Raw genomic sequence first — 13,987 nt, 5'->3', positions numbered from 1 at the left:
ATGCGAATTAATTGACTTTTTTATTAAAACTCGTACATCGATATCGGATTTTTCTTTCAAATTTGTCTTGATGTAACAATACATTCTTTAACTTAACGACCAGTGGAAAGAAATGATAGGGAAGAATGATAGGACGAAAAAACGACTGATCTGAAAAAGATATTGACTGTGCCTTCCTCCCGGAAGAGGGAGAAAAAGGAGACAAAGATCATAAACGCTTTCACGATCGGTTACAAGCACGACCAGATGATATCACGATCGCGGGAGAGACAATGTCTGAATAACGGCTTCTCGGCCGTATCGGAGTCATCCGATTTTTAAAGGAGGCCGTCGTCTGACCTTTCGAAAGTGTTTTTTTCCCCCTTCCTTTCATCTGCCCGTCTTCTCTCTCCTCGTTTAAATAGAAGAAAGAAATTAAAAAAAAGAGAGAGAGAAAAGAAGGAGCGAGATTCCTGTGAAAGTTGCCTCTTGGCTACTACCTGAGTGCCGTCACATGCGGCCTCCCGCTCCAGCGATTCCTCTTTAATTCACCCCCCGCATCGTACCATCTATTTTATTTTATTTTTCTCGCAAATCTCTTCCCATTTTCCGTATTTTGCGTAGAAATTAGGATTTTCTCGACATGGATTTTTGCCCTTTAACATTGCATTTTGACATTTTCTCTTCTCGAATTTTTTTTTAATCTTAAAAAGAATTATTTTTCACATGCGAAATTTTTCTAAACTTTTTGTAACATTTGTACATTTTTTATATCATTTCAAAGCTCGAAAACTATGTCATAAATTATAAGCTGCTTTAATTATCTAAGAGATAGCTAGGAATACGATTCTCTTTTTCGGCGTTTCGTTCCGTTCGAACTGACTCAGACCCGGAAAGGCACAAAAGCAGCTAGAATTCAAAGCAACGTAAGAGAGATTTGATTTATTTCCGTACCGTACTATGAATTTGAAGAATTCAAATTGTGATTCTGTATTTCCCATCGTTGCACGTGTATGTAAACTGTAAGAGAAAGAGCGCAAGAGAGAGAGAGAAAAAGAGAAAGAGAGAGCATAATACATATGTGGAATATGCTGGTGAGCTTCCCTTTCTTCCTTTTCATTCGTTCTCTCGTCCTCTCTCCCGTTAAACTCTCGTGTCAATGAGCGGAGACTCGCGCGCTTTCGCCGGTCGTCTCATCTTCCCTTCCCCCAAGACAATTTCAAGTAGCAAATAGCTGCTCCATGCGCGACGTGTGTGCATTACAGTTTTTTCATTACGCTTCGTAAAATATAACTGACGCGCTTTCTCTCTCTCTCTCTCTCTCTCTCTCTCTCTCTCTCTCTCTCTCTCTCTCTCTCTCTCTCTCTCTCTCTCTCTCTCTCTCTCTCTTCTTTTTTGAAAGATTAATGCAAATGCGTTGTGCATATGACGAAAGTCATCAAATATAGAAAATACACATAGTCTTTTCTTTTTAGCGAATTAGCTTAGAAGCAATTGAGTGATTGTCTTAAATCTACGACACGCAAAAAACATCGTGTGTGTGTGTGTGTGTGTGTGTGTGTGTGTGCGCGCGCGTGTGAGAAGCGCTTTGAAAATTGAAATTGTCTTCTTGTCTTCACATTCGAAATCTTTCATGCATGCAAATTTCGCACGTGTTCTATACACACGCGAACAAGGGAAAGCCTCTTGTGTCATTTCGTGGACGTTTTATCGAATCATCGTCAATTAGCTCGGGAAGATTCTTCCAGAAGTCGACGCATCAGAGAAGTGTGAGAGAGAGAGAGAGAGAGAGAGAGAAAGAGAAGAAGAAGTGAAACGGCTGAACGAAATCTGGCGACGAACATCGCTCTCGTCTCTTGATTAGTGGTTGTTTAGGAACAGTGAAAGTTTCTCCTCGTAAGAGATGTGCTATCTTGTCGGAAAGAAATAAATATGGCAGCAATGTTTTTCTCTTTCTCTCTCCTCTCTCCTCTCTCGCTCTCTCTCTCCCTCTCTCTCTTTCTCTCTTATAATGAGAATCGACGAGAATTGTTGCCATTGTCGTGCAACACTTGGCGCGTTCTCATACGGAAACATGCTGAGAAAGGAAGATATCGCGGGAATTAATTCTGTGGTACTTGCCTGCCCGACGAAGCTTTTATTGTTAGCGGCCCAAAATACCGCTAACAATAAAAACAAATGTGATTAACACTGATCCCTGTTATAAAACATATCGTTTAACAATCGTAAAATAACGATACCGCCAATCATGTACCGTAGAAAAGACTATTGAGATTAATTAATCACGTTATCGATCATAGAATCATTGATCTGGAAAAATGGCGATCGAATGAGGTTTTAAATTTCCAGGAAAAGAAAGAATTAGGATGCGATTAAGATCCAGGTTTTTTTCAAAATCTCATTATTTGCACGGATATAATGGATGTAAGATCTCGGAAAAGCGATGAAAATTCCATGAATTTGTCTAAAACGATGTTGTTTCAAACTTTTCGAGATCATGGAATTCCGTTGAATCATCCGGTTAATTAGATCGGAAGGATGAACAATAAGTTGAGAAACGTAAACATGGTTTTATGTAAAAATACATAAAAAAAGCTTTATTTCGCCACCGTTTTCTTGCAAAAAATAAGTATAAAAAAACATCTCTCCCTCGCTCTAGTCGTCGTAAGCATCATCATCATCGTTATCGTCGTCATCATCATCATGGTAGTCGTCGTTGTGATCATCGATATCATCATCGTCATTATCATCATTATTATCATCATCATCACTATCATCGTCGTCGTCATCATCGTATTCAACATCGTCATCATCATCGCCGTCTTCATCATCGTTGTCGTCTTTTTCTCTCGGCGATCGCGCGATATACAATACAGCATTACGTCAATACGGCAAGTATCGTCGTCGCTGATCGTGTTAGAGGTATGTGTTGAGCGGTGTGTGCGTGTGTGTCGGTGAATGATGGAGGAGAAGGACAGAGGGGCCGCGACTTTTGGGGTAGCGGTGAATTGACTAGTATGGCCCGGACGCACCGGGTGTCCCGTAACTCGTGCTGGGTCCGCTCGGTCCGGTGCCGCCGATTCCTCCACCGATTCCTCCGCCGATTCCCCCGCCAATTCCTCCGCCGATTCCCCCGCCAATTCCTCCGCCGATTCCTCCGCCGATTCCTCCGCCGATGCCGCCACCGTGACCGCCACCGCCACCTCCGCCTCCGCCGCCGGTGACTTCCTTCTACAATGTATAAGAAAAGAAAATTAAACGAAGGTTCCGAGAATTTAGGATCTCCTCGCTTTCTACTTGAGCAACGCGACATCACGCATCAGGATAATTTCCATTTTCTTTACCTGTGTCTTGTACTTGATAAAGTAGACTTCCGGTTTGCTAGGTTGAGTGGGCGCGATGGTGGGCAAGTTGATCTCAGGTGCCTCCTCGGGTTTCTTTACCAAGACGTAGATGAGCGTCTTCTGTTCATCCTGCTGCGGTAGCGCCGGGATTACAGGCGCGGTCGGGGTCGGCGGAGTGGGCGCCTTGATGAAAATGATTTTATAGTGCTTCTGCGACGGGGCCGGTGGTGCGATCGGCCTGATCGGTCTGTCCTCGGGTGCCTCCGGGGGCGGCACGTGAACATAGATGTGTTTCTGAATGAGTGAGCCGCCGCCGCCGCCGCCGCCGCCGCCGAATCCACCTCCGAATCCGCCACCGAAATCGCCTCCACCGAATCCACCTCCGAATCCACCTCCGCCACCTCCGCCGAATCCACCTCCGCCACCTCCGCCGAATCCACCTCCAGAACCGCCACCGAATCCACCTCCGCCACCTCCGCCGAATCCACCTCCGAGTCCGCCACCAAGACCACCGATTCCGCCGCCAGTTCCACCGAAACCTCCTCCACCGGAACCTCCTCCGGGAGCACCATAGCTACCGCTTGGTTGGCTGTAAGAATATCCGGCTTCCGGCCGCGCCATCGCCGTCGCGGCGAGCGCTAGGATCTGCGATTGCAGAAGAAAAAATTGATTTTATTATCAATATATTGTTTTGGTATTATTTCGAAGATTTATTCTTCGCGCATAGATATTTTCTATTTTTTTCTGGACAATTTATTATAATCATGTAAAATGTTTACTATATTTTAAAATTAAAAGGGGAATATGGTTGAATATAAGTGAAGCTGAAAAATTCATTAAAAAAAGATATTTCATAAGATTCTTTCAATATTTTTTTAAAAGAAACAAATGATAAAAATATATTGTTTATATTTGATAATATCATTAATAAATCCATATTCTCTTAATTTTCTTACACATTTTCTCAAATAATATAAAAAGGAAAAATATATATATCAAAGACATAAATGCGCTTTTATCTAAATTTTCAAAATAATAAACCCTTTGTATTATCCCGTTTGTTTTCAAGTTTTCGAAAATGAAACAATAAACGTATCTAAGAGCATTTCCGGAAAAAAGCGGCAATTACTCAAGCACGAAGAATGCATCTTTTTTGCTATCAATCGCGTTCCACATCATTAACGTATTACGTAAACTGGAAAAAAGAAAAAGAAAAAGAGAGAGATAGAGAAAATCGCGGTATTTAATTCTTTTTCTTTTAATCTCGCGTGAACAGAAACTAGAAAAGTAGCACAATCACTGAACCGGTTCCCAGATTGGTCACTATCACGGAGTACATTGACACCGCACACTATGTCCCCCGTGCACCCTCCCCACCCTTTTACTTTCTCTCATGCGTCCTCCCGCCTTCCATCTCCCAGGGATGGAACCCCCGATTTTGTTCTCGATCTCGTACGAATTTTGTTTTTCTTCATTTCTTTCATCCACAGTTTCTCTCAGCCTCTCCGAGAAATATCGCGTAATTTTCACATAGCCGAAAAGAGAAAAGGGAAGCCGAAAAGAGAAGGGAATCTGATTAAAAGACGAGTGAAAGGGGAAAGAAGAAGAAATGACGGAAGAAGAAAAAGAATATGGAAGGAGGGTTGTGAAATCGGAGAAACGAAAAATTCGTCGCGCTACTCACCACGAATGCCCTCATGGTTGCTGCCGTTCCTTGATTTGAGGACTGATGCTTCGCGGATGTCTTGAAGCCTCCTTTTATACGGACCAGTCTGGGCCCCACTCGATGCCTCGACCCATCACCTATGAGATGCGACGGAGCTATTGCAAATCGCTCGCTCTCTTTCTCTGTCTCTTTCTCTCTTTCCCTCTTTCTTTTCTTAAGCTCTTATTTCTCCTTGTGAGAAGACTCGCGTGCACACACAAATTTGTCTCTGTACTTTCGTTGAAATTCATCCATTCGATTCGGATAGGATCAAGTATAATACTCGTGTGTCACATACCACATGAATTTCGATGACAAACGAGCGTGAGAAAGGTGCTCTTCCATAGGACATTTTATTACGAGTGTATCATAAGATTTTATCTAGTCGTGCCTCTTTTATGCGCGATGCCATAATGACTGGCAAAAGCCGGTCTTTCGATGAAATGATTTTTATTATTACTATTGATTTGAAATGTTTCTATTAATTTTGATGATTGCGCAATACTCTTGCACGCAAATTCTCACACATAAAATACGTGTCTCATACAATGCGTCACATTATCAACATAATATACGTTATTAAACGTTATTAAAATTAAAAATTGTACATATGTGTAGAGGTAAAGATTTTGTCGAATGTCAGATTTTATAAAGTCGCGAACGACGATTTCGCGCAGTTACTATAAAACTTTTGCGCAATAAATGTCATAATATCTCGCAGATATACTTAAAGAAAGATCATATACGATCTTATAAAGATATCGTAAATTATATTGCGGTTAACTGTCCGGTTGGTCCATAAAAGAGTTTCAGTTCGTTTCCTGCAATTTTGTATATATATGTATAGTCAATATACAGACCACTCACAAAAACATTGTTTTCTTCAATTTCAAATTCTCGCAACCAGGTAAATCTATATAAATTGTCCTCGAACAGAAATATTATTAAAATAAAAATATTTTGGGGTTCTTTTATTATATTTTATAGGAATATTTATATTTTATAGGAATGTGACTTTATGATATCTTCACATAGCATATGAAGTACATAAATGATGACAATATTAAATGTCAGTTTTTGCATAGAAAAAACATTAAAATTGTTATAAAACAATCAAAAAAATTATTGCATTTGTACGTGTCATTGCACTTAAAAGCGTCGACGTTTCGATGCGTCCTGTAGAAAGTGTGCTTGGTACGTTTAACAGATGCTAGGAATCCGTGAAACTCTCGTCTGGACCAATTTCGTTCGATTATATCATATTATAGAGATGTTTAATGAAGTATTTATATATAATAGTAAGTATTTATAATATTAAGTATTTATATATATATATAATTAGGTAACAGAAACTTGAAAAATTTATATAATTTTCATTCCCATCATTTTATACCGCGATATGCAAAATTCTTATTGCAATACTGATTCAATATTTAAAAGCAAAAAAGTTGTTAAAAAAATTTTTACTTTTTTCATTGTAAAAGTCTATAAAAAAATTTACAACAACAAAGCTGTTACATTTTTTTATACAATCATTATAAATTTTTAAAATATTATACATTTTTTAATATACTCATCAAGAACCCAATCAAGCTTCGAATAAGATTTTCATTATGCGTAGAGATCCACATAAACGTTCATCTAATTCTTTTTTTAAAATACTCTGCAATTTACTAAGTATTTAATTCACGGTAACCGAATTGCTTTCCACCAAGATCGAAACAATGGAATTACTTACTTCCGTGATCACTCGGAGACTAGGAAGCAGTTAAGAGAGAAGTTAAAAATTTCGGTTGCCACGTTCCTCGTTAACACACTTCGCTTACGAGAAAAAGGAAAAAAGAAGGAGGAGGAAAGAAATCAAATTGATCTCTATTTTTTTCCTCACTTCGAAATATCACTATCAAACAAAAAATATAAAATATTAAAAAAATTCTTTTCGAGCATATGCCAACTCTCGTTTTGCGATGATGCGCGACGCCTTCGCCGCGATAAGATAAGTAGATCACGAACGGAACGAGTTCTCCGTTTTCGGACGCACCGTGCGACCATCGGCCGACGAAAAGTTAGCCTTGCTAGACGACGGTATCCTCTCACGCACGAGATCTACACGTCTCCAGCCTACACATGCGCATAGATACAGTAGACGAGAGGCTGTATACACACATATAGTTTCGGAGAGCGATTCAAGAATGACATAATAAGTGATGCAAGTCTTCATGCAGGTTCTAGGCAGCTCTGGGGGTTTCTAGTTCAACGGCGATATGTGAGTCAGACGGAAACGGAGTGTACAAAAATCGAGAAAGTTCAATCTTTTAGGATGTTTCGGAATAAATTTATTTTAATCGTAAATTTTATAAATAATATTATTGATATGAACTAAATTTGCTAGCTTAAGCCTTTGCACAATACTAGGCAACAGGCAATAGGAATAGGAAATAGAAACTATTCACCAATAAATACGCGGAATAGAAAATATTCGCCAATAAGAGCAGAGAATAGATACTATTTCTGTTCTTATTGCCTGTTGCCTAGCATTGTGCAAGGGTCTTTACGGATCGTGTACACGCACACATCTTTTAATTTCAAATGTATAAAAAGTACCAAAGTCTGTATTAATATGAGAAGTTTGATAATTAAAAAAAAGGAAAAACTAGCTTAAAATAAAGAGCGAGCAAGAAGAGATTCTAGTCGCAGCAGACAATTATTAATCTCTAGGAATCTTTAGGACCGTTTTCATATATCCAGGGTGTCCCAGACCACCCGTACATCCCTTTTAAAATGAAAATAAATGACTTTTATTAAAAATCGCGAACAATTTTTAAGTAAATCAGGTACGTTCTATCAAATGGTGATATTTTCAACTTTTGATTCCGACCGGAAATACGCCATCCGGATCAGAAGTTGAATTTTTTTAGGGGAACATGGTACTTTTTATTACAGATTCGAATTGTACGTGAAAAAATAAGAAACTTTTGTATCAAACGTTTTATCTAAAAGTGTCTCTGTCAATCTTAAAATTGACCTTGAAAGTAACTGTGATGAAATAATTAACTTCAACAGAGGCACTTTTAGAAAAAATGTTTGATACAAAAGTTTCTTATTTTTTCACGTATAATTCGAATCTGTAATAAAAAGTACCATGTTTTCCTAAAAAAATTCAATCTTCCGATCCGGATGGCGTATTTCCGGTCGGAATCAAAAGTTGAAAATATCACCATTTGATAGAACGTACCTGATTTACTTAAAAATTGTTCGCGATTTTTAATAAAAGTCATTTATTTTCATTTTAAAAGGGATGTACGGGTGGTCTGGGACACCCTGTATAATCGCGATGACAAATCGCATTAAAAGCAGATATTTCTTTCATCTAATAGATATTTCAACGAAGAATTCTAATAGACTCGACCGGCCGATGGCGCATCGTTGGATTATCATGAACCTTCGTTGCGAAACCGAAAGTTTTCCTTTCCCGCGAAGAAGCTGCTTCCTCATGAGATGAAGAGAAAGAGAGAGAGAGAGAGAGAGAAAGGGACCTCAAAATCCATTTGACCCGAATATTCGATGCGCTCACGAAGATGCGTCTTTTCGTTCTTTCTTTCTTTTTTGTTCAGAGGGAATCAAAGAAGACGACGAGGTATGCTTCTTTTTCTCTCTTTTTTTTTGTTACGTTCTTCCTCTCTCTTCACCGCATGAGAGCGAATCCGGCAGATCTAGATCCTTATCGATCGCACACAGATTCTCCGATCGGCAATATCCATCGAGGCCGAAGATGAGCAAGAAAAAGAGAGATAAAGAGAGAGAATCGCATCGATCACTCCAGCCACGCACCATGTGAATTAAAGGAGGAAATCATAAATTGCAAGAGACATGGAAGATTTACTGCACTTAATTTCTTTGGCGATACTTTTTCTCCATTATTTTCCTCGCGACAGAGCGTTGTTTATTTCAAAATGATATATCATACCTTGCTTTCTTTGCCACCAAATCGAGAGATCCAACTTCGAGCACTTCGATATATCTTTGAGCGTGCTCTTGATCAAACTAATCTGCTCTCGAATTAATTGCTGATAAAAAAGCATAAAAGCAAGAAGAAGAGGAGAGGAAATAGAGTAGTGTGCGAGGAATTCCGGCGATAAAAATGCATGGAAAATTATTATCCGAATGAAACCGGTCGCAAATTATCGTAGCGTGAAACGTAAACGCAACGTAATTTGCGTCACGTACATTACGGGCAAATTAAATGTCCTCCGACGTCACGTATGTTGCGAGTATATCGTGCACCGCGAGCGCTTCTTTTTCCGCGACCGTTATGTAACATGCAGTAACGTGTACGTTACTACCTCACATTATACGTTCTCGTATCTTAGAATATAACGATAATGGTAGGATATTTTCATAAATTCCACGGTTCCCGCGAGGCAAAACGCTAAGCTTCTTCGTCGCTTCTTTCGCGCTCGCGGATAGTGAAATCTTCGCGAGATCCGCAAGGCTTGGAAAATGATGCGTCCCGTGAAAAAAAAAAGTTAGCGCATAACGAATCTGTTGCGAATTATAAACATGACGTAACGCGCATGAGCCCCTGGGAAAATCGATAGTACTTTCCTTATCGAAACATCGACAGAGAGGAATTTTTCTAGAAAAAAAAGAAAGAGAGAGTACGAGAGATATAAATTAATATTGCGCAATATTTATTGCGAGGCGCGCGTAATCGAGCGATCGTAAGAACTCGTTAGAGCTCGAAGCTAAGACAGGAGAATTCGCGGGCTGTATCTCCGTTCCGGTGTTCCAGTAATAGAGCATATCGAGCAATAGGGGGGCAACGGCAAGGGTTGGAACGATTGAGAATACAGTCTGTTATATACCCGCGAGATGTACGTACGATATCATCTCGCTCCCCAAGAGATGCAGATCCGAGATGGGCTCGGATAGCGTGACACTCGACAAATGAGTTATATTAATGTTACGAATGAACCGTTTCTCGCTTCGTGCGAGAAACGTAATTCATGATGAAACTAGCATAAATGTGCTCTGCAGTCCGCGTTTTCTTACGTCGAAAGGCTCTTTCGACGTAACCCTCGAGGCATAATTGCGCCATATATGTGTGTGTGTGTGTGTGTGTGTGTATGTGTATGTTGGGTCTCCGACCCTCTCAGCTTTTAAATTATTTTTCATTGAAACGTTTCCCGGGAGAACAGTCTCTTCTAGTTGGCGACCGAGGATCTTCCTTTCTACCTTCGAGCGTTTCGCCGGCGTTCCCGGGACGTCCGGTCGAAATGCGAGATACGATTTACCCATTCACTCGCGCGCGGGGGCCTTACGCAGTTTAATTACGTGCCCCTTCGCTCGTACTCGGTGCGAAACACTTTAGTAAGAAGCGCTCGTCGAGGACACCGAGGTTTTTCATTCGTTAGTGCTTTCTGCTCTCTCAACTCTCATTCGTCGTATCTTTCAAATCTCATTTGAAGACCCCGAGGCATGAATCTACGTCTGTAATTACGAATATCTCAATTAGAACGTATAATTTTTTTTCATTGAAAGATACATCTTATTTCGATGCGGATCAAGTGAAATTAAAAGATAACTTAAGATAGAGAATTTTATTTGAAAAATTATGTAAAGAATTAAATTAAATTATTATAGTAAAGTATAAAATGTGACATTTATATGAATATTTTAATTCGAGTATTTGATATTTTTATTCGTCAGAGGTACTTATTTCAATGATTGAGGCGAGATTAAGCTTAAAATAGAAAGTTTTATTTGGAAATATGAAGTAATAAAAATTATGTAAAGAATTTAATTAAATTATAGTAAAGTATAAAATTATACGCGATCATTTCAAATTGAGCATCTGATTTTTTATTCAGTCAAAGATATTCTTCTTATTTCGATAATTGAAGCGAAATTAAAGAATATATAGAAGCTTAAAATAGAGAATTTTATCATAAAAAGTATAAAATAATTAATTGTATAAAAAAATTTGATTAAATTATTATAGTAAAGTATATAACAAATTTAGATTATATAAGATTGAAATAAGTTGAACTGCAAAAAGAGATGATAATAATATATATGACATACATATATATCTGTAAGACTAAACGCAATAATCGCCGATATCGATACGATGCGATTAAGAGAAGACTTGACGTAAAAGTCTTCTCTTTTCTCACGACCGTCTTATCTTTCCTTTCGGTCTGGCGTAATGTTTTCTCGCGGACAATCGTCTCTTATAATTGCAATGCCACAAAGAGAGGCGCCACATAAGTAAACGCCATAGTATGCCAAGCTATCCCTGTTGTGTCTAACACTTTCTCTCCTTTCCAATACTATTAGTTGTTGAATGCTATAAACACCATGTCGAATCGCTCATCATTCCTAATGCCAGTGTTAAGTGGCATCACCTTAAAATTCCCATACACGAATTTTCGCTTAAATTAATAGGTCAAATTGCGTAAGGTACGCTACGCATCTCTGAAAAATCGTGCGAAAAATCTCATTTGCATCACGCATACGCGTACAAAAAGAATTCTACTGACAAATTCCATGTAACTTTGTACACTAACATTTGGTATATCGAAAGATCTCCGATCGTTCGCTCTCTAAAACTTTTACGAGCTCGTCGGCGAAACGGAAACACCTTGATCTCGCCTCTTGGGAATCCGTGCTTATTACTTTCGATTAATAGGTGCAATCATCGCGTAATTCTCGCACCTGCTGATGTAATCCGGACGCGATTCGTCCTTTAATGGGCGAAGTAATTGGCACACGAGATGCCGAATTTTTTGCAATATCTATCATCATACTTGTCAAAATGCTTTCGAATAAAGCGCGGTTTTCTCTTGTTACTCAGTTTTAATAACAAAAAAAGAAATATATTACATCTCGTGCATACTTTTAAGCGCCAAATAAGTCTAGATAGAAGAGACTTAAAAATATTATTTTATTTTTCTTTTCAAAATATATTATAATTTAAAATAAAATTTATTATTTTATTAAGATTATTTATATAAAATACAATCTTTTTTCTCGCGATTGGTGACTGTATTATTATAGATTTACATCAATTATAAATTCAATCATTAAGATTGAAATTAACTTACGAATATATAACATTGATTTATTTAACGCAGATGATGCAATTTTTGCTTACTCATCCGAATCTATCTGAAAGCAATGCTTCTTAGAGAGACGATGCGGGATATCATGAGAAACGGTGTGTTGTATAATAATGCAACGTCGATCCTCACTAGCAGATGGATATAAACCATAGACCGAAGCGGTAACGAGGCATTATATACTTTCTAGGAAGTATCCAAGGCGGAAGGGGTACACGAGGTCATCGAGGTCAGGAAAATCGATATATGCAACAAGAAACTGCATCGCGAGATTCTGCATCTTCGCCCGATTTCTTCCGCTTTAAGAACTATCTAATTCACTTGGTAAATTATACCTCCGTTTAAAAATCTCTCACCTTTCGATATAAAATATTTTTCTTCTCGACGATATAATATTATATTAACTACTAATATCGTAATACACACTATATATACAATATATTGCATATATTGGATAATTTATCGAAAGATTCCCAGAAAGAGAGAGATACGCTCGGGAAATATATGTATTTCTAAAAGCAGACATAAACTAATATAAAAATTATTTTAAAAAACTGTAAATCTAATCTGCCGTGGAAAAAATAACATGTCGTGCGACATTGATCAAAGGAAAATCACTGTAAACGCCAATAACATACCCTTGAAAGGCAGAAGAGAGACGCGTCAATAACAGTCGAGTGCTGAAAAGCTGTGGGAGCGCGGCCAAGCATCATCGGGTACCGAGGTACATGAATAGGAATGTTTCTATAGTCGAAGAAAGTTAAGAATTTTCACCTCCTAGAGAAAGCATACCGCATGACGCATGTAGATATTACGCCACGTAGAATTGATTCCCCCTCGCGACGACGGCCTTCGATTCGCGTCGTTGTCGTTGTTGACACAATATGAGAGGCTTCTCTCGCTGGATTGTCCCCGTCGAAGCTTTCCTCTTTCGTGTTCATCGACTCTTCGTATCGCTGTAATTTCCATATATCTTCCGTCTTCGAATTCCCTTGTCTACATATAACAATTTTATACTTAAAAATTTTCTGCTATCTTGTAAAATGCAAATTTGCTTGTATATTCTTCCGAAGAAATTAGTCAATATCTGTTTTTCTCTTCTTCACATCTTTTCAATTAAAATCATGTATATCAAAATTTCAAAATATTACAAGTCAGTCTGTGTACATAAAAAAAAAATGATCATCATTTTTCATAATGCTAATATAATGCTAATATAACATAATTTAGAAAAAAATTAATTATATATATATTATGTATATATATATATATATATATATATATATATATATATATATATATATATATACAGGGTGTCCGATTCGTGAGGGACCAAATGAAAAGTGATGATAGATTGAGTCAAACTAAGAAGAAAAGTCCTCTACCATTTTGCAAAATTCGCAATAATTATTAAGTAATAAGCAAAAATGTCACATGAAGGTTTAATTTTTTTAATGGAACCCCCTATTTTTTATTATGTATTCTTATAGCTTATCTCGAGAACTTTCCAAAACACTATAATTAAGTACCTTTTCGTTAAGTACTTTTCGAGTTATGAGGCTTGAAATAATTTCTTAATATTACATAAACCATAAAATATCTAGTAAAATATTCATTTTTCGATTATCTTACCTTAATACTTTTATATGCAAAATAATGAGAGGAATCAATTGGTGTAAAGAAAACACATAGTTGTTTTTAAGAAAAAATATGTAATTGTTAATTGCAAATTACATATTTTTTTTTTAAAACAACTACGTTTTTTCTTTACACCAATTGATTCCTCTCATTGTTTTGTATATAAAAGTATTAAGGTAAAATAATCGAAAAATGAATAT

At 37.8% G+C, this 13,987-nt stretch overlaps 1 protein-coding gene across 1 annotated transcript; it reads right to left on the bottom strand.

Moving 5' to 3' along the window:
• Window positions 1-2,548: 2,548 nt before the first annotated feature.
• Twdlt (TweedleT) lies at window positions 2,549-5,093 on the bottom strand. The gene is made up of 3 exons (XM_083080674.1): window positions 5,008-5,093; window positions 3,324-3,968; window positions 2,549-3,210 (listed from the first exon to the last, which is right to left on the bottom strand). The coding sequence occupies exons 1-3, from the start codon at window positions 5,020-5,022 to the stop codon at window positions 2,992-2,994; spliced, it is 879 nt and encodes a 292-aa protein (XP_082936800.1). The 5' UTR covers window positions 5,023-5,093; the 3' UTR covers window positions 2,549-2,991.
• Between the last annotated feature and the right edge of the window lie 8,894 nt (window positions 5,094-13,987).

This window comes from Camponotus vicinus, unplaced genomic scaffold, assembly GCF_025532165.1.
Source record: "Camponotus vicinus isolate PSW18456_S1 unplaced genomic scaffold, iyCamVici1.0 SCAF_10, whole genome shotgun sequence".
Classification (NCBI taxonomy): domain Eukaryota; kingdom Metazoa; phylum Arthropoda; class Insecta; order Hymenoptera; family Formicidae; genus Camponotus; species Camponotus vicinus.
The sequence above is the reverse complement of the archived record's forward strand: the minus strand, read 5'-3'. Positions and strand labels throughout refer to the sequence as shown.